The 22,277-nt window shown below is 37.6% G+C and overlaps 2 protein-coding genes across 3 annotated transcripts in view; both read right to left on the bottom strand.

The window, feature by feature from the left end:
• LOC123530013 (CCHC-type zinc finger nucleic acid binding protein-like) overlaps positions 1-22,277 on the bottom strand; it is a 58,627-nt gene that overhangs the window by 28,934 nt on the left and 7,416 nt on the right. The window lies entirely within an intron of this gene.
• On the bottom strand, positions 10,162-20,308 carry LOC123530550 (uncharacterized). The gene is made up of 3 exons (XM_045311324.1): positions 20,218-20,308; positions 19,392-19,632; positions 10,162-10,312 (listed from the first exon to the last, which is right to left on the bottom strand). The coding sequence occupies exons 1-3, from the start codon at positions 20,306-20,308 to the stop codon at positions 10,162-10,164; spliced, it is 483 nt and encodes a 160-aa protein (XP_045167259.1).

Genomic DNA, 22,277 nt, shown 5'->3' with positions numbered 1-22,277 from the left:
AGGTGGAGGACTAATGATTTCAGACACAATGTCGTTTATCAAATAGTCACGGAGAACATACGCCCCGCCCGAGGATCGAACTCATGACCCCGCGATCCGTAGACTGACGCTCTACCTACTGAGCTAAGCGGGCGGGCTTAGTTAATTTTTGAAGTTTTAACATTCCAATATACTTCATATAACAAGTGACCCCCAGGGCAGGGCCTCTTCACCCCAGGGGCATAATCTGAACAATCTTGTTAGAGATCCACCGGGCATACTAAATATCAAAGGCCTAGGCCTTAAACATTCATACAAGATTTTTATTTTTTCCCCTATATGAAGTCTTATGTTAAATTTGGGATCCCCACGGCAGAACTTTTCACCCCAGGGCCATTATTTGAGCAATTCTGGTAGAGGACCACAAGGCAATGCAACATACCAAATATCAAAAGCATTGGCCTTAGTTTCAGGCAAGAAATTTTTTAAAGTTTTTTTCTATTCTTCTATGTTAAACTAAAGAGCCCCCGGGGAAGGGCCTCTTCTCACCCAAGGGTTATAATTTGAGCAATTTTGGTAGAGGACCACAAGGCAATGTACAAACCAAATATCAACAGCTTAGTAAATGTGATTTTAGATCAGAAGATTTTTAAAGTTTTTTCCTATGCAAAGTCTATGTAATACTTGTGACCACCTTAGTAGGGCCTCTTTTCACCCCAGGGGCACAATTTAAACAATCTTTATAGAGGACCATTAGTCTAGATGATGTAACAAGCCAAATATTAAGGCTCTCTTCTCCGCCTTGTGGTTTTGGACATTTTTAAAGTTTTTCCTTTCGGTTGCCTTGGCAACCAGAGTTCTGCATGGAATTAAATTCTTTGAACAGTTTTGAAAGGGGGCCATCCAAGGATAATTTCTGTGAAGTTTGGTGTAATTCTGCCCAGTGGTTTTCAATTTTTTTTTTTACACCTTATACTCAAGAACTATATGAAAACTAGAAAATGCTTTTGTAAAAAAGCGCATGTCTCCCCCAATGCAAAGTCCTATAGGCAAGAAGTCAATAGGGGTCTGGAGCAAAAGTCAAAGAGACACTGATGGTTGGCTGCAATAGGGATCATCTACTTGGCATGTCCAGTCATCCCCCTAAATTTCAACACTCTTGGCCTAGTGGTTCTCAAGTCACTGTTCCTGTGACCTTGACCTTCAATCAAGTGACCTCAAAATAAATAGGGGTCATCTACTCTGCATGTCCAATCATCCCATTAAGTTTCAACATTGTAGCTCAAGTGGTTCTCAAGTTATTTCCAAAAAATGATTTTACATGAACAGGCCACTGTGACCTTGACCTTTAATAGACTGACCCCAAAATCAATAGGGGTCATCTACTCTGCATGTTCAATCATCCTATTAAGTTTCAACATTCTGGGTCAAGTGGTTCTAAGTTATTGATCGGAACTGGTTATCAATGTTCAGGCCTCTGTGACCTTGACCTTTAATGGAGTGACCCCAAAAACATAAGGGGTCATTTACTCTGCATGAACAATCATCCTATGAAGTTTCAACATTCTGGGTCAAGAGGTTCTCAAGTTATTGATTGGAAATGGTTTTCCATGTTCAGGCCCCTGTGGCCTTGACCTTTAACAGAGTGACCCTAAAATCGTTAGGGGTCATCTACTCTGCATGACCAATCATCCTATGAAGTTTCATCATTCTGGGTCAAGTGGTTCTCAAGTTACTGATCGGAAATGGTTTTCAATGTTCAGGCCCCTGTGACCTTGACCTTTCACAGAGTGACCCCAAAATCGTTAGGGGTCATCTACTCTTCATGACCAATCACCTATTAAGTTTCAACATTCTGTGTCAAGTGGTTCTCAAGTTACTGATCGGAAATGGTTTTCAATGTTCAGGCCCCTGTGACCTTGACCTTTCACAGAGTGACCCCAAAATCGTTAAGGGTCATCTACTCTTCATGACCAATCATCCTATTAAGTTTCAACATTCTGGGTCAAGTGGTTCTCAAGTTACTGACCGGAAATGGTTTTCAATGTTCAGGCCCCTGTGACCTTGACCTTTAATGGAGTGAACCCAAAATCGATAGGGGTCATCTACTTTGCATGTACAATCATCCTATGAAGTTTCAACATTCTGGGTCAAGTGGTTCTCTAGTTATTGATCGGAAATGGTTTTCCATGTTCAGGCCCCTGTGACCTTGACCTTTGATGGAGTGACCCCAAAATCACTAGGCGTCATCTACTCTTCATGACCAATCATCCTATGAAGTTTCAACATTCTGTGTCAAGTGGTTCTCTAGTTATTGATCGATATGGTTTTCAATGTTCAGGCCCCTGTGACCTTGACCTTTGATGGAGTGACCCCAAAATTAATAGGGGTCATCTACTCTTTATGACCAATCATCCTATGAAGTTTCAACATTCTGGGTCAAGTGGTTCTCTAGTTACTGATCGGAAATGGTTTTCAATGTTCAGGCCCCTGTGACCTTGACCTTTGACGGAGTGACCCCAAAATCAATACGGGTCATCTAGTCTTCATGGCCAATCATTCTATGAAGTTTCAACATTCTGGGTCAAGTGGTTCTCTAGTTATTGATCGGAAATGGTTTTCAATGTTCAGGCCCCTGTGACCTTGACCTTTGACGGAGTCACCCGAAAAACAATAGGGGTCGTCTACTCCAGCAGCCCTACAACCCTATGAAGTTTGAAGGTTCTAGGTCAAATTTCATGAAGATCAGTTGAAAATTACAGCCTCTACCGCATACACAAGGTTTTTCTTTGATTTGACCTAGTGACCTAGTTTTTGAACCCAGATTACCCATATTCAAACTTGACCTAGATTTTATCAAGGCTATCATTCTGAAGATCAGTTGAAAAATACAGCCTCCTTCACATACACGAGGTTTTCTTTGATTTGACCCCAGATGACCCATATTCAAATTCTATCTAGATTTTATCAAGGCAATCATTCTGCCATACTTTCAGGAAAATCAACTGAAACGAGATCAAGAGATCACAGAGTGATCTTGGCGCCCACCACAACCATTTTTGAAATGTTCCAAATTTCAAGACTATAGATTAAGGTCAAAATCAAGGTCAAAGTTAATTTCTGTACACAAAACTATGCATGTGCTTCAAATTTGAAGGCTGCAGCTTGAGAAATGTTGGCAATAGATAAAAATCAATGTCAGATTTCAATTCAGAACACAAAACTAGGCAAGTGGTCCAAATTTGAAGTCTGTAGCATGAAAAATGTGAAAGTAGGTTACTAGGTCAATCTAAAGGTCAAAGTTCATTTCGATACACAAAACTATGCATGTGTTCCAAATTTGACGGCTGTAGCTGAAGAATTGTGAAAGTAGGTCACTAGGTCAAAATCAGTCAAATTTCAGTTCGGAACACAGAACTATACATGTGGTCCAAATTTGAAGCCTGTACCTTCAACAAGAGATCACAGAGTGATCTTGGCGCCCACCAATGTGCCATTTTTGAGTGTTCCAAATTTCAAGACTTACTAGCTCCAGGTCAAATTTCATTTCCATACACAACACTGTGCATGTGGTCCAAATTCGAAATCTGTAGCTTGAGAAATGTGAAAGTAGGCCACTAGATCAATTTCAAGGACGAAATGTGAAAGTAGGTCACTAGGTCAAAATCAAGGTCAAATTACACTTCAGAACACAAATTTATGCATGTGGTCCGAATTTAAAGCCTGTACCTTCAAAAATGTGAAAGTAGGTCAATGTCAAGGTCAAAGTTTGTTTCGGTACACACTCCTATGCATGTGGTCTAAATTTGAAGCCTGTAGCTACAGAAATGTGAAAGTAGGTCACTAGGTCAAATTTTATTTCGGAACACAGAAGTATGCATGTGTTCCAAATTTGAAGCCTGTACCTTCAAAAATGTGAAAGTAGGTCACTAGGTCAATGTAAAGGTCAAAGTTTGTTTCGGTACAAAAAACTATGCATGTGGTCCAAATTTGAAGGCTGTAGCTTGAGAAATGTGAAAGTAGGTCAAAATCGAGGTCAAATTCCATTTCGGATCACGAAACTATTCATGTGGTTCAAATTTGAAAGCTGTACCTTCAAAAATGTGAAAGTAGGTCACTTGGTCAATGTCAAGGTTAAAGTGTTTTTCAGTGCACAAAACTATGCATGTGGTCCAAATTTGAAGGCTGTAGCTACAGAAATGTGAAAGTAGGTCAATAGGTCAAAATCAAGGTCAACTCATGTCAAGGTTCATCTTGCCACTCAAAACCATACATGTGGTCCAAATTTGAACGTTGTAGGTTATAGACAAGGTTTTAAAATCTTTTCCCTATAGAAGTCTATATGAACCATGTGACCACCCAGGGCGGGGCCATATTTGACCCTAGGGGGATCATTTGAACAAACTTGGTAGAGAACCACTAGATGATGCTACATTACAAATGCCAAAGCCCTAGGCTTTGTGGTTTCAAGAAGATTTTCAAAGTTTTTCCCTATATAAATCTATGTAATCCATGTGACCCCCGGGGCGGGGCCATATTTGACCCTAGGGGGATAATTTGAACAAGCTTAGTAGAAGACCACTAGATGATGTCATATACAAAATATCAAAGCCCTAGGCCCTGTGGTTTTGAACAAGAGGTTTTTCACTATGTAAGTCAATATAAACCATGTGACCCCCGGGGCGGGGCCATATTAGACCCCAAGGAAACAAGAGCTCGTCGAACACGAAATGCCCCCCCTTGATGCATTTAGTAATTGCACAAGGAACAGAAATTATATGCACACTGTAAATAAGTATATGTAAACCATGTGACCCACAGAGCGGAGCCAAATTTGACCCTTGGGGAATAATTTGAATTATCTTAGTAGAGGATCACTAGATGATGTCATATACAAACTATCAAAGCCCTAGGCCCTGTGGTTTTGGACAAGAGGTTTTTCAAAGTTTTTTCCTATATAAGGCTACATAAACCATGTGACCCTAGGGGTGGGGCCATATTTGACCCCAGGGAAATAATCTGAACAATCCTGGTAGAGGACCACTAGATTTTGCTACATACCAAATATCAAAGCCCTAGGCCCTATGGTTTTGGACAAGAAGATCAGAAACCATTTAACTGTTCCTGGCCAATGTGACCTTGACCTTTGACCTCAAAATCAATAGGGGTCACCTGCTGGTCATGACCAACCTCCCTATCAACTTTCATGATCCTAGGCCTAAGCGTTCTTGAGTTATCATCCGGAAACTGTTTTACTGTTCAGGGTCAGTGACCTTGACCTTTAACATGCTGACCTCAAAATCAATAGGGGTCATGACAAACCTCCCTATCAACTTTCGTGATCCTAGGCCTAAGCGTTCTTGAGTTATTGCCTGGAAACCATTTTACTGTTCCTGGTCACTGTGGCCTTGACCTTTGACATACTGACCTCAAAATCAATAGGGGTCACCTGCTGGTCATGACCAACCTCCCTATCAACTTTCGTGATCCTAGGCCTAAGCGTTCTTGAGTTATCATCTGGAAACTGTTTTACTGTTCAGGGTCACTGTGACCTTGACCTTTAACATACTGACCTCAAAATCAATAGGGGTCATCTGCTGGTCATGACAAACCTCCCTATCAACTTTCATGATCCTAGGCCCAAGTGTTCTTGAGTTATCATCCAGAAACCGTTTTACTATTCAGGGTCACTGTGACCTTGACCTTTGACATACAGACCTCAAAATCAATAGGGGTCATCTACTGGTGATGACCAACCTCCCTATCAACTTTCATGATCCTAGGCTCAAGCATTCTTGAGTTATCATCCGGAAACGGATAGGTCTACATTCCGACCGACCGACCGACATCTGCAAAACAATATACCCCTCCTTTTTCAAAGGGGGGCATAATAATTTGAATCATCTTGGTAGAGGACCACTAGATGATGCTTCATACCAAATATCAAAGCCCTAGGCTCTGTGGTTTTCGACAAGAAGATTTTCAAAGCTTTTCCCTATATAAATCTATGTAAATTATAGAAATAAACAAAGGGCCATAACTCACTAAAAAAATTGTTGAACCAGTCTGATTTTCAGGGGGACACAACTAGGGTACCAATACATCATTTTGACAAAGTTTGGTCAAAATCCCCCCCGGTAGTTTCTGAGGAGATGCGATAACGAGAAATTGTTAACGGAAGGACGGACAGACGTCGGACCACGGACGCAGAGTGATCTGAATAGCCCACCATCTATGATGGTGGGCTAAAAATACAGCCTCTATAGCATACACAAGGTTTTTCTTTGATTTGACCTAGTGACCTAGTTTTTGATCCCAGAGGATTCATTTTCGAACTCTGCCTAGATTTTTTCAAGGTGATCATTCTGACCATAATTCATGAAGATCCACTGAAAAATACAGCCGCTATCCCATACACAAGGTTTTTCTTTGATTTGACCTAGTGACCTAGTTTTTGATCCCAGAGGACTCATTTTCGAACTCTGCCTAGATTTTTTCAAGGTGATCATTCTGACCATAATTCATGAAGATCAACTGAAAAATACAGCAGGTATCCCATACACAAGTTTTTTCTTTGATTTGACCTAGTGACCTGGTTTTTGACCCCAGATGACCCATTTTCAAACCTGGCCTAGATTTCATTAAGGTAATCATTCTGACCAAATTTCATGACGATCAGTTGAAAAATACAGCCTCTATCGTATACACAATCTTAATATTGACAGACGCCAGACATCGAGTGGTCAGAAAAACTCACCCGAGCTAAAAAGTGCATTAAAACTTGAACCAAAGTGCGGACATCTGGTCAAGTAGGACAGCTCTTCATACTTCCTAGTCCAGCTAAAAAGGCAAGTAGTCCAGCTAAAAATTGTTAGAAAATTAATTCCGTGAAACCTACCCAAACTTTTTCGGTCTCAGATTTTTTTTCTGGCCTTCACTAGATACTCCAGTAAAATCTATGTTGCTACCAGTGTATTTTATTAATGGCATGATCAATTCTTTTTCAGAAATTCATGATGGAAATCCCAGCAGCTTTTTTCCCCAATGTATAGATAAAGTGATGGCACATTATGCAAGTAGCAGCAAAGCTGAAGTAAAACAACTCCAGTAATAGCATTAAAGTTTATTTTTTAAAACTGATTACAATTCATATGGCAAATAAAATCAACAAGATTCTTCAAAAAATTGAAATTCATTTGGTAAAATATTTTTTTCAGGGCAATACATGTAATTTACAACATGCTCAAAGTTAACATCTTTGTTTCACCATGAAAGCAACACAGAGTGGCCGAAGAAATTTAAAATGTCAAACTGCTAAATACAGGCCACCAAATGCAGAACGTAACTTTATATTTTTTTAATTATAAAATAAACAAAAAGTTCCAAGGATACAAGTATTCAAAACCTGTCCAAAATGGTTTTACTAATATGAATATTCTGCAATTTCATGTTGTGTAAAATGACAAAAATTTATCTTAATGGAAACAAACGGTTGAACCACAGTGATTACAAGACTTTAGGCTGGTGTTATATAGACTGGGCCCATCCTTTTTGCCCACATGTGTCATTATATAAAACAATTTTTAATAGCATTAATATTACCACATTTTGGAATTTAGAACGTATGCAACACAACAAAAGCATCAAAGAACTACAGTTACATATACTGTACAACAAAAATATCCCCTTCCTAAACCTTGAAACGTGAGCTGCCTTTATGAGAACACTGCTGATGTAGTTGTCTACATATAATCTAGTTTTGCAGCCAAGGGCCTACATTCTCTGTAGTATTTTTTAAACACTTCATTTTAGAATCTAGTCGCCAACCTTAAAGGAACCAACAGTTACTGAAAAGCTGCATACAAGTATCTGCATCTTTGAACATGCCTGCTCATAATCAAATGTTAAATGGGTCCATAAAGCTACCTACTAATTTTTACTCTGTACCCTGCTATCATAATTATGCATTCTACAGGCAAGGTAGGAAAAAGTTTAAAAATGGTGTGATTTGTAATCTAATTTATATGTAGACAACTGATCTGCCTAATTCCAACCACTTTAATATCTTTTTTTTTTTCTTTTTCATTTTGGTAAAAAAGTACAAGAACCTAGTTCTCTATATGGTAGACATCTACCAATCCAATTCAAGAAATTAAATCAAACATTATCACGAACAAATTCCGTAACAAGACTTAACAAGTGTTGCACTACCATTTGGCTCCTTTTAGAAGCAATCTGCAAAGTGTCCAACTTCTCCACATGATATTATGAATTACTGTGATAAAATGAAATGAGCAAATATGATTATCACAAGCTACCACTGCACGACTCCTTTCAATGGTCGAGTCTCCTCAAAGCACTATTAACTTCCATTAGTCAACTCTAAACAACCAATGTCAGCCTCACTTCAAAACTGGTTGACAGCCAGCAACTCTGACCCACAATTTGGGTCAAAATCTAGTATACAAAGCAACATGCTTAAATTTAATTTTAATCTGACTAAAAGTCACAGCTAGCCTTGCACCGGTTTCAAAACCAAAAACTTCTCTTCTGATCTCAGCTGTAACCGTCCATTCAACATCACCTTCGGGTTATCGGGGTATTATTTCCACAATATTTAAGCAAACACACCAAACATTTAGATTTTTCTCGGAAAATTTGGTGTGAATATTTACCAGTCCAGACATCTAAATTTCAAACAAAAAATCCTGTAACTTTACTGACGTATTTTGGAAAGTGGCATCACTTTAGCTGGTGTCAAATTCTTGAAGATTTGGAATAACAAATGAAACTTAGGTGTACTGATACCCATTAAATGGAAGCTTTTCTGCAGCACTTTATTAGTAAAAATTATTATGATCATTTATGATATTCCTATCAAGAGACCATATTACTAGACCCCCACCTACCACACAACCCCCCGTTTATTATCCATTGCTTCTCGAAGATTTCTGCATGCAAATATTGTGGAAACAATGTAAATAGTTAAACATGATTATGGTTAAGTGCAATTCCATTCCCTGCTTCTATAGGTCATTTCACATTTCTACATCTAGAAGTTAAACAACTTTTAAATTTAATGTAGCCATGTTTTGATAAAGTTCACCTTTAAACAAAAACCAACCATAACTAGACAACCATGTACAGACCAAAATACACATTAGGAATAGGTCCTAAACTACTACCAAATTAACTATCCCATCAATTAGGCATAGGAAATAGAGATCAATATAATTGCACCTTTACTAATCCTACCAGGTGTTCTGTATTACAAAAGTGGATCTATTGTGACATTTTGATACAAGCAAAACTGTATTATCTGCACTATTATTTACCTACTGGTACTTCGTTTTATTATTGGCTTGTTAAAAGTTAATTTTTTACCATATGTAAGTTGACAGAATCATAGGAACCATGTCTTAAGGGGTAAATCAAACACAAATGAATAAATCCTTAATGATTTTGTTGTGCAAAAAAGTATGATATTGTGTTTAAAACAGTTTTCATTTTCCACTCAATTGTGTAATTGCAAGGGAAGTAAACCAATAGATCTCTACTTATAAGTACTAGCCTAAGGCAAGAGTTGTCATTCTTTGTGGATCACAACTTTAAATTAAAAATTAAAACTTCTGTTATTGATAATAACAAAACTATCATAAACTCCACATTTGTGAAATCATTTTTGGTTATTTCAAGGACTTGGAAATTACTTTCTAGACTTTATTTAATGTAATATTATCATTGAAAATTTTAGGGCCTATCTCTACATCAATTAAAAAGCTTTCTTACAGCAAAGAAATTGCAAATAACCATTCACAAAGCAAAAGTGTAATTTTCTCTACATTTCAAATGGCGAGAATTAAAGATTCATCCAGCCCAAATTTCAACCATACCACCATTAGGAATGCCCAAATAATTCCTTTTCCCATTTTTAATCCATCTCGCCATTTTGCATGATTCTACCAAAACAAACACCCTAGAATTTAATAAACATTTAAAAAATACATCAATGCATTTTCTGAAATTTACATGTGGCGAATGACCTTTCTGTCTGTATATGATCATCTCCAAGTAGGAGTAACCATCACAATGCTTTCAATTCACCAAGATGTCATGTACATGCCGAAGCGCCTAAATTAATCCAGAGCGCATTTTCTGTCAACTGGCATGGATCATTAGTGTTTAATCCTTATTTTGGCAGTCACGGGCAAAATGACCTTCTTCGCCGCACTCATAGCATTTTCCACCGCCACCGCCACGTCTTTGTTGTTGTCTACCACCATCCTGTCTTTCACCCTGACAGTCTCTTGCTATATGGCCAGCCCCTCCACAGCTGAAAAAAATATAGCATTAGATACATGCAAGACAACGGCTGTATCTGAAACTATGTCTGCAGATGCAGCAGATAAGATTCCATAAAACCATATTGGGGCAAGAAAGACCAGTCCCAACAGTCGTATTTTGCTTGACAAATCAGGGTGGATTTTAACAATATTAGTAGATCTACGATCACAGAAGTATTTCTGTAATATTTCAAAATTGGACCAAACAGTTGTTAAGAGATTTTTTTATGTAGCTGAAGCCAAATGACTTAAGTGTGGACACTGGACAGATGATGGACCGAGTTTTCACAATAGCTCACGCTGAGCAATTTGTGCTCTGGCAATCTAAAGAGTAAACAACTCCAAACAAAGAGGACCATGATGGCCCTATATCGCTCACCAGAGTTGATCTGGCCTACTGACCTAGTTTTTAACCTCGCATGACCCAGTTTCAAACTTGACCCAGAGATCATGAAGACAAACATTCTGACCAAGTTTCATAAAGACTGGGTCACAACTGTGGCCTCTAGATTAACAAGTGTTTCCTTTAATTTGACCAGGTGACCCAGTATCTGGCCCCACATTACCCAGGCAGGGTTCCCACAAAGCTGAGAAAATAAAATTCTCTGACTTTTCACTGACCAAAGTCCAATTTTCCCTGACCAAAACGCTCAGTGTTCACAGAAGCTTAGCTGCTCATAGCTCAATAAATGTTGGCCTCAATCCTCCCTATCAGCTTAATTTTAGCACCTTTCTCGTTATAATGCTGTATTATTTTAGTGAGATGTAACAGACAATAAGAACGGTCCATACTATTCACTGAAACACTACCTATGATTGCATTTGCAGTTTTACTACTGGATAAGTTCAGAAAAATGTATGACATTCTGTGAAAATTTGCCCTTATTCATACATCATTTTTATAGAAAATAGTGCTTTTTTGCTAAATTTTAATATGACTGTGGTCATTAGACCCTTGTCTTGACACAGTCATATATGCTGCAATATATTTAGAAGAAATCGGTTTTTTTGTGTTTTATATTACAGTAGTTCAGTTTACATTGTAAAAATAAGATCAGTCATGAAATCAATTTAAGAAGACATGCCTGTTTATTTTCAAAAGTAAAAAACTTAAGTGTAAAGAACAAATATTTTCACCAAAAAGAAAATCTAAAATTAACCAAACTGCTGCAACTGCAATATGTAAACATACCATCATTTAATATGATTAAAAACTATATAATTATGTCTTAGTTTTCCACTATTTCTAATGCTGAGTTACTGTTTTCAATTGGAAAGAACTTTCCATACACTTTATATATATACAAGAGTAGCAGTGTTTTGATAATTTTTGTTTTGTTTAATTTTAACTTTTTGTTAGCTCAGTTATATTAGATTTGAAGCCATGATGCAAAGTATGTCCTAATATCCACTCTATGTATTCCTCCCTTTAGAAGTATACATCAGTTTGTTTATCTTCTATCAGCCCTTTTTTTGTAAATTTGGGGAAGGGTACCAGGTCCCTTTTGGAGGGGAAATTTACGTCGCGAAATCATTGTTTGGAGGAATATATTTGCTGAAAAGTTGTTAAAATCAGGACTGAATGTCAAAACTAATTTCATTTTTTTTTGCATGGGGAATTTTTGGCCAAGGTGGGGAAAAAAGTATACTTTTTAGATTGGGGAATGGGGCCGAATTTCGGCCCTAACAGGGCTTTTTCAGGGGGTTTTGGGAAAAAGGCCCCTGGTCATATTGGGAATTTTTAACGCAATAAATTGTCAAATTTGGGAAAATATACTGACAAATTAAGTGAGTTTTTAATTCATATATATTGGTTTAAATCTTCAGTTTCAAGTTTTACTGGTAGACAGTATCCCCTTGCGAAATTTTGAGAATTTTTCTTTTTTCAGGATTGTGTTCCAATATTGCCTAAAAATACAGTAACTCTTTATTTGTCATGTGAAAATTTTTGTTTACAGTTTGTTTTCACCAAAGTCATAACTGAAATTATCCAAAAAGTAAAATGGCAAAGTGGTGTATTTTCGAGTGTAAAAACTGGGTCGCGAAAATATGTGACAATTGATTTTATTGGTATAAGAACTACCTGTCAACATGTTTTGGGTACTTTATTCAATTAATATTTGTGTTTTCATGCATTTTGAGAGGTTTATGCATACAAATCATACATTTCTTTAGCAATTAATATCTTGTAATTATTTTTTGCCGAGGTTGCAGACTCATGTTACTAAAAATAGAAACGAGTTGGTTTTTCCAACATTTTGTTTGATTTACTTGGCAAACAAAACTAATTGTGCAAGATTGCCAAGAATTATTATTGAAAAACAGAAAGTAACTGATTTCAGTTGGGAAATTTTTCATTGGATTTGGAACTTTTTGCTCCAGATTGGGAAAAATAGAGCATATTTGGCATTGGGAATGGGGCCGAATATCGGCCCCATGAGATAGGGTGAAAAAGCCCTGCCTAAAATCAGCATAAAAAAAGGCCTGTCTATACCTTTCTAATCTTCTATTAGCTGATTTCAGTTATCGAACTTGGCCGAGGTCTGATGGTCAAACACGTTTTGTTCAAGTTTGGTGAAGATCGAATGAGAAATGTTTTATTAAGAGTGCAGACATGAGTAAAAAGGCCGATTTTTCGATAATTCAAGGGCTGTAACTCCAAAATGCCTGGACCGATTTGGCTAGTTATCGAACTTGGAAAAGGTCTCATGGTCAAACACATTTTGTTTAAGTCTGGTGAAGATTGGATGAGAAATATTTGAATTAGTGCGGACAAGAGTAAAAAGACCGATTTTTGGTAATTCAAGGGCCATAACTCCAAGACGCCTGGACCGATTTGGCTAGTTTTTGAACTTGGCCGAGGTCTTATGGTCAAACACGTTTTGTTCAAGTTTGGTGAAAATCGGATGAGAAATGTTCGACTCAAGAGTGCGACAAGCTTTGTTAACAGACACACACACACACACAGACTGGAGTAAATCAATGTCTCCCACACCACTGTGTGGTGGGAGACATAATTATATACTTGTGTATAAAATGAAATCTAACATTCAGGATTTCAAGTTATGAAACAGACGGACATTTCGCTAACTGCAACTCGAAAATTAGGCCTGTGTCTGAAATCTTACTCTATCTGCATTTTGTTACCATTTACTACCAACAAGAGGGCCATGATGGCCCTATATCGCTCACCTGTTATCATTGCACTTGAGGACAAGAAGATCCTCAGAAAAAATATCTAAATCCGAAGGACAGGAACAACAAAGGGATGAAATTTAACCAAAAAGAAGAAAAAAAAATCTTACAAGGTATAGATATGTCAAAAAACACCTAAAAGTTGGAGGTACCATCCATGTTGTACCACAGAAAAGTGGTCTCGGTTTTTCCCTATGGCCAATAATAAAGTTACTAAAAATAAGCTATTTATAGTAACGTAAAAGGGAAGTAATTAAAACAAGAGCTGTCGGAGGATAGCAACGCTCGACTATTCAACAGCCTTGTCATTTGAATGAATACAAAAGTTGAAAAAGGGGCATAATTTTGTAAAATGCAAAGTAGAGGTATTGAACCTCTGTACTGCATGTCATATCATGACAGTGAACAAGTGTGTGAAGTTTCAATCCTTTCCAATTTGTGGATACTGAGATACCAGCTTACATACAAAAACTTAACAAAAAACTGCTAAGTCAAAGGGGCATAATTTTGTAAAAATGCCAAGTAGAGTTATGGGACCTTCACAGTGCATGTTAGATCATGACAGTGAACAAGTGTGTGAAGTTTCAATCCATTCCAATTAGTGGATACTGAGATATCAGATTACATACAAAAATTTAACCAAAAACTGCTAAGTCGAAAAAGGGGCATAATTTTGAAAAAAAAAAGAGTAGAGTTATTGGACTTGCTTAGTGCATGTCAGATCATGATAGTGAACAAGTATGTGAAGTTTCAATCCATTCCCATTAGTAAGTACTGAGATACCAGCTTACATACAAAACGTTAACCAAAAATTTCTAAGTCGAAAAAGGGGCATAATTTTGTAAAAAAGCAAAATAGAGTTATGGAACCTGTGCAATGTAGATCAGTTCATCACAGTGAATAAGTGTGTGAAGTTTCAATCCATTCCCACAGGTGGTTACTGAGTTACCAGCTTACATACAAAACCTTAACCAAAAATTTCTAAGTCGAAAAAGGGGCATAATTTTGTAAAAAAGCAAAATAGAGTTATGGAACCTGTGCAATGTAAGTCAGTTTGTCACAGTGAATAAGTGTGTGAAGTTTCAATCCATTCCCACAAGTGGTTACTGAGATACCAGCTTACATACAAAACCTTAACCAAAATCGGGATGCGGACGCGGACGCGGACGCCGACGCATGGGCGAGTGCAATAGCTCACTATTCTATGAATAGTCGAGCTAAAAATAAATATTGTAAGTGGACAAAAGAAGGATCTGCCAAATAAATATATTGGCATGAACGAAATTTCAGATCAGTATCTTCATTAGTTACGGAGATATACCCATTTTAATCTGAAATAAAATCAGTCCACAGTTATCTACCCTGATTGTCTCAGTCCAACTAATAACAATAAGGTAATCAGATATAAAATGACTGAACCTACGACTGGATCTGATTTGTCATGGAATCCAAGAATTATTGTTGTTGGAAGTAATTTTGAAAGTTTGTATCAAATAAAACCATAAATGAAGTCTCTATATGGCTGCAAAAGCCAAAATAGCCAATTTTGGACCTTTAAGGGGCCATAACTCTTGAACCCAAGATGGAATCTGGCCAGTTCAAGACAGGAACCAAGATCTTGTGGTGATACAAGTTGTGTGCAAGTTTGGTTAAAATCAAATCATAAATGAAGCTGCTATTGTACAGACAAGGTCAAAATAGCTAATTTTGGCCCATTCAGGGGCCATAACTCTGGACCCCATTATGGGATCTGGCCGGTTCAAGAAAGGAACCGAGATCTTATGGTGACACAAGTTTTGTGCAAGTTTGATTAAATTCAAATCATAAATGAAGCTGCTATTGTGCAGACAAGGTCAAAAAAGCTAATTCTGGCCCTTTCAGGGGCCATAACTCTGGAACCCATAATGGGATCTGGCTAGTTCAAGAAAGGAACCAAGATCTTATGGTGACACAAGTTTTGTGCAAGTTTGGTTAAAATAAAATCGTAAATGAAGCTGCTATTGTGCAGACAAGGTCAAAATAGCTATTTTTGGTCCTTTCAGGGGCCATAACTCTGGAACCCATAATGGGATCTGGCCTGTTCAAGAAAGGAACCGACATCTTATGGTGATACAAGTTGTGTGCAAGTTTGGTTAAAATAAAATCAATAATGAAACCACTATCGTGCAGACAAGAAATTGTTGACGGACGCATGCAGACGACGGACGAAGGGTGATCACAAAAGCCCTTGTCACTATGTGACAGGTGAGCTAAAAATAAATTCAATCCATTCATACTTTCAGCAGTTGTCAAACAATGATCTGTCTACCATATATGAATTCCCTCTATTAAGCATTTCAAGGGGTATCCCAACAGACACCTTGCTGAATTTTTTAGTCAAAAGGGGAGCCATAACTGGCAAAAATGAGCCAACTGTTGCAATCATCCTCAACCTGGAAGTTGGATAATGTTATATACCTCCGTACCAAAAATAAACTCTATCTACCTATTTTTTCACGAGAGATCAGTTACTGCAAGTACCAGATCGGCAACTTCAGTATACCCCCTGCTAAACTCTGTTTCAAAACAAAACACCCAGTTAGCACAAAGAACAAGAGGACCATGATGGTCCTGAATCGCTCACCTATGCCCACATGACCCAGTGCTGAACTGAGTATGACGTCGTTATTTCTATCATTTGACATAGTGACCTAGTTTTTGAGCACATGTGACCTAGATATCATCAAGATAAAAAATTCTGACCAATTTTCATGAAGATCCATTCAAAAATATGGCCTCTAGAGAGGTCACAAGGTTTTTCTATTATTTGACTTAATGACCTCGTTTTTGAAGGCACGTGACCCAGTTATGAACTTGACCTAGATATCATCAAGCTAAATATTCTCACTAATTTTCATGAAGATCCATTGAGAAATATGGCCTCTAGAGAGGTCACAAGGTTTTTCTATTTTTAGACCTACTGACCTAGTTTTTGACCCCACGTGACCCAGTTTCGAACTTGACCTAGATATCATCAAGGTGAACATTCTGACCAATTTTCATGAAGATCCATTGAAAAATATGGCCTCTAGAGAGGTCACAAGGTTTTTCTATTTTTAGACCTACTGACCTAGTTTTTGACCGCACGTGAGCCAGTTTCGAACTTGACCTAAATATCATCAAGGTGAACATTCTGATCAATTTTCATGAAGATCCATTGAGAAATATGGCCTTTAGAGAGGTCATAAGAGTTTTTCTATTTTTAGACCTACTGACCTAGTTTTTGACCCCACATGACCCAGTTTCGAACTTGACCTAGATATCATCAAGGTGAACATTCTGACCAATATTCATGAAGATCTCATGAAAAATATGGCCTCTAGAGAAGTCACAAGGTTTTTCTATTTTTAGATCTACTGACCTAGTTTTTAATCCCACGTGACCCAGTTTCAAACCTGACCTAGATATCATCAAGATGAACATTCTGACCAATTTTCATGAAGATCCATTGAGAAATATGGCCTCTATAGAGGTCACAAGGTTTTTCTATTTTTAGACCTAATGACCTAGTTTTTGACCCCACGTGACCCAGTTTCGAACTTGACCTAGATATCATCAAGGTGAACATTCTGACCAATATTCATGAAGATCTCATGAAAAATATGGCCTCTAGAGAGGTCACAAAGTTTTTCTATTTTTAGACCTACTGACCTAGTTTTTGACCCAATGTGACCCAGTTTCGAACTTGACCTAGATATCATCAAGGTGAACGTTCTGACCAATATTCATGAAGATCTTATGAAATATATGGCCTCTAGAGAGGTCACAAGGTTTTTCTATTTTTAGACCTACTGACCTAGTTTTTGAGGGCACGTGACCCAGTTTCGAACTTGACCTAGATATCATCAAGATGAACATTCTGACCAACTTTCATAAAGATCCCACAAAAAATGTGACCTCTAGAGTGGTCACAAGCAAAAGTTTACGGACGGACGCTGCGTGATCACAAAAGCTCACCTTGTCACTATGTGACAGGTGAGCTAAAAAGATGAAAACAATATTACAAATTTACTTGTTAATTAACCAGTGTTCTTTCTGGCCTCAAGAATGTCAACAGGCTTTTTTTTATGAATTGAATTAGTGACCAACTTTAAAACCTGGAGTAAGCCAGTTTCAAAGCTGTCCTAGATTTTATAACAAGAGGACCATGATGGTCCTGAATCGCTCACCTATCCCCACATGACCCAGTGTTGATGTTGAACTGAGTACGACGTCGTTATTTCTATTATTTGACATAGTGTCCTAGTTTTTGAGCACATGTGACCTAGATATCATCAAGATAAAAAATTCTGACCAATTTTCATGAAGATCCATTGAAAAATATGACCTCTAGAGAGGTCACAAGGTTTTTCTATTATTTGACCTAATGACCTAGTTTTTGAAGGCACGTGACCCACTTCTGAATCCCACCTAGATATCATCAAGGTGAACATTCTCACCATTTTTCATGAAGATCTCATGAAAAATATGGCCACTAGAGAGGTCACAAGGTTTTTCTATTTTTCGACCTACTGACCTAGTTTTTGACAGCACGTGACCCAGTTTCGAACTTGGCCTAGATATCATCAAGAGGAACATTCTGATCAATTTTCATGAAGATCCATTGAGAAACATGGCCTCTAGAGACGTCACAAGGTTTTTCTATTTTTCGACCTACTGACCTAGTTTTTGACCGCACGTAACCCAGTTTCAAACCTAACCTAGATATCATCAAGGTGAACACTCTCACCAATTTTCATGAAGATCCATTGAGAAATATGGCCTCTAGAGAGGTCACAAGGTTTTTCTATTTTTAGACCTACTGACCTAGATTTTGAATCCATGTGACCGAGTTTCGAACTTGACCTAGATATCATCAAGGTGAACATTCTGATCAATTTTCATGAAGATCCATTAAGAAATATGGCCTCTAAAGAGATCACTAGGTTTTTCTATTTTTAGACCTACTGACCTAGTTTTTGACCCCACATGACCCAATTTCGAACTTGACCTAGATATCATTAAGGTGAACATTCTGACCAATTTTCATGAAGATCCATTGAGAAATATGGCCTCTAGAGAGGTCACAAGGTTTTTCTATTTTTAGACCTACTGACCTCGTTTTTGACCGCAGTTAACCCAGTTTCGAACTTGACCTAGATATCATCAAGGTGAACATTCTGACTAATTTTCATGAAGATCCATTGAGAAATATGGCCTCTAGAGAGGTCACAAGATTTTTCTATTTTTAGACCTACTGACCTAGTTTTTGACCCCACGTGACCCAGTTTCGAACTTGACCTAGATATCATTAAGGTGAACATTCTGACCAATTTTCATGAAGATCTCATGAAAAATATGGCCTCTAGAGAGGTCACAAGGTTTTTCTATTTTTAGACCTACTGACCTAGTTTTTGACGGCACGTGACCCAGTTTCGAACTTGACCTAGATATCATCAAGATGAACATTCTGACCAATTTTCATAAAGATCCCATGAAAAATGTGACCTCTAGAGAGGTCACAAGCAAAAGTTTACGCACGAACGCACGCACGGACGGACGACGGACGCCACGCGATCACAAAAGCTCACCTTGTCACTTTGTGACAGGTGAGCTAAAAACAAACTTCTGACAAAGTTTAATGAACACGAGGTAGAAAATGTGGCCTCCAGACGTAACATTTTCATATAAACTGACCTACTGTTCTTGTTTTCACCACAGATGACCCAGAAACAAGCTCAACAGATTTTATTAAATTAAGGGCAGAGGGGTCTTTCAAAAAGTAACTTCAGACTCCCACCATACACTAAATACTGAACAGCCCATACTATAAACTATCTAAATGTAAATAATTACTTGTAGCATGCGCCGCCGCCGCCACCACCAAAACCACCACCACGGCCACCTCTGCGTTGCTGCTGTTCCTCTGGACAGTCACGAGCCATGTGGCCTTCCTTGCCACAGTTGTAGCATGCGCCACCACCTGAACGTCTTCCATAACCACCCTGATTTTTGTCATAACCACCTTGATTTTTGTCGGGGCATTCTCTAGACATGTGTCCAGTTCCACCACAGCTGTAACAGGTCATCTCCCGACCTACAAAAAGAAGTTTATCATAAACTCTCCTGTACAAATCAAGGATAAAATCTCGAAAAAAAAATTCTACACCTAAAATTTTATGATGCAATAGCAACAGGTAAGCTTCAGTCTATCAAGTTCTTTCATAAAATTTACTAAATTGTTGGAATGCACCTTGCTACTGCTTAAATACTTTGTTTTATAACTGTTTTCTGACTCTTCTTCTAAACTATCAAATCTCTACAAAGAAAAGGTTTAGATCCCACTTAACATGAAAAACTAGATGTAATTTATCAAATTTTTAGTTTTAAAAGGAAGTGCTAACTTTTCACAAGATAAAACATCGGTCGCAAATTAATTTTGGTTACTAAAACACTACTAATTTAAGGGGTCTAGGAGTTGTGCATTACACTGTGCCATAGTGGAAAACATTTTGTGCCTTCACTATTGAAATCTTGCATGTTGTAGACTGACCAATGGTAAAGTGCAATTTTTAGACCAGTAGAGTACTAATAATAGCTTATCTGATGCTCTTGATGCAAAAGTGTAAAACTAAATCAACAATTACAAATAAAAGGAAGTATAAAAAGATGCAATACTCACTTCTTCCACCACCACCACGACGATCGCCATCCGGACATTCTCTAGCCATATGTCCTCCTTTACCGCAACTGTAACAAGCCCGATCTCCCATGACGACAACTTGTTTCTACTATGTTAAATCTCAACTCTGATCTCAACTTTTAACCTCTCAACTTCACCTACAGCACACAAGCAATTGCAGTGTCAAAAGCCACTCAATACAATGTCATGGTTACACAAACGTTGTTCAAGCTCCAACACTTTGCCCAGGTCACAAATTCCATATGGGAAGACATGACAGAAGCAGAGCGTATTTCACTTGTCAATATACACAGAATACAACACATAACTTGGTCGTCAACTGCACTGTAGACATGTCTCTGCCATCTTCTCTTACCAAGGTCACCAACTGAAATCAATCTGCACTTTTTCCATTAAAACAAACGTATATCAGGAACACTTGATTACAACTGCATCCCTGCAAAGTCCAGTTCCCAAATGGCTCACATCTCCTTTCTACCATTTCTCGAATTCTTATTCTAAACCATACATAAATCATATCATTTTAAATTTAATGGAACATTTTCTGCCTCAAATTGCAACAACTGGTTGTACTTCAGCAAGTGAATTTACTGCAATCACTGGCTTTCCTTCAACCAGTGAATAATCATGTGCTAAAGTATTTGTTACAAGGCACTGGAAGTGTGAATTAGTGATGTGGACCAATCTTAAATTGTGTAAACACGCTTGAATTTTTGACAGGAAGTCCTGCACACCCAATACTTTCTGACAACACAAGCCAAAAGTTGAACAACATACAGTGCCATAACCTTTTTTGCTTGATATTGTATCTTTGTTTTACTCCAATTAATACTAGTCCAGATCTTGTTCATATACACCAATGAATTACCATGCACAGCTCGGAACATTAAGCAAAAACATTTGGTCAAATTATACAATTACAACACTTACAACACGTGGCTTTTTCCGTTTGTTTTTTTTTCAGAAAAAGGCTCCTGTTCAAACTGGGAATTTTTAAGGCGGTAAATTGTCAAAATTGGGAAAATATATCGACAAATCAAATGATTTTATAACATGTAATTATCAAGTTTTACTAGTAGACATATTAAATGAATTACAAATTTAAAGTGTCCCCTTGTGAAATTTTGCGAATTTATTGTTTAAGGATTTTGAACTATTGCCAAAAAAATAAATAAAATACAGTAGCTCTTTTAATTGTTATCTTTAAAAATTTTGTTTACAGTGTTTTCACCACAATTATAACTGAATTTTCCAAAAAGTGGAGTGGCAAAGTGGGTGCATGTTCTAGTGAAAAAACTGGGTCGCAAAAATAAGTCACAACTGGTATTAATGGTATAGGAACTATCTGTCAACATGTTTTGGGTACTTTATTCAATTAATATCGATCTTTTCTTGCATTTTGAGTTTTTTTTACATATAAATCATAAATTTATTTAGCAAAATCTTGTATTTAATTTTTGCCGGGGTTGCAGACGTCATGTTACTAAAAATAGAAACAAGTTGGTTTTTCTAACAATTTGTTTGATTTCCTTGGCCAATAATTCAAATGTTTGCAGTCTTAATGGGGTACAACCTCAACAATCATTTTTTGAAAAGGATTCATTATTCTAGCCTTTTACTTTTTGAGCTATGAGCCATCACAAACAAAAAATCTACTATTTTGGTTATTCCACGGGCCATAACTCTGTAATAAGAGCTAAAATTCTCAAGAGGAATGCCAAGTGTGCAAGTTCACATCACGATAAAGACTCAAGCAAGGTTTCCTGAAGTTACATCTGATACTTTTTGAGCTAGGCACATAATTAGGTGAAAAAGAGCATTTTTTCACTGTTTCAGGGGCCATAACTTTAAAAGTAGGGGGTGGAGCCAGCCAAAAAATTAGAGGTGTGCAACTTTATATCATGATGGGGGGGTGGGGGGGGGGGGGGGGGGGGGGGGGGCACAAAAAATAGCGTACAGGGATATGAACTAGTTATTTTTATTTAGGGGCCCAGACTAAAAAAAAATGTTTAACATTAGGTATATGGGCATTTGCTCCA

Source organism: Mercenaria mercenaria, chromosome 13 (assembly GCF_021730395.1).
Source record: "Mercenaria mercenaria strain notata chromosome 13, MADL_Memer_1, whole genome shotgun sequence".
NCBI lineage: Eukaryota > Metazoa > Mollusca > Bivalvia > Venerida > Veneridae > Mercenaria > Mercenaria mercenaria.
This window is presented reverse-complemented; position numbering and strand designations above follow the sequence as displayed.

Coding starts and splice junctions, on each gene's coding strand:
- LOC123530550 (XM_045311324.1), bottom strand. CDS start 20,308: ATGGGAGATCGGGCTTGTTACAGTTGCGGTAAAGGAGGACATATGGCT. Junction 19,633..20,217: donor TCGTGGTGGTGGTGGAAGAA/GTGAGTATTGCA, acceptor TTCTTTTTGTAG/GTCGGGAGATGACCTGTTAC. Junction 10,313..19,391: donor GGCGGCGGCGCATGCTACAA/GTAATTATTTAC, acceptor TATTTTTTTCAG/CTGTGGAGGGGCTGGCCATA.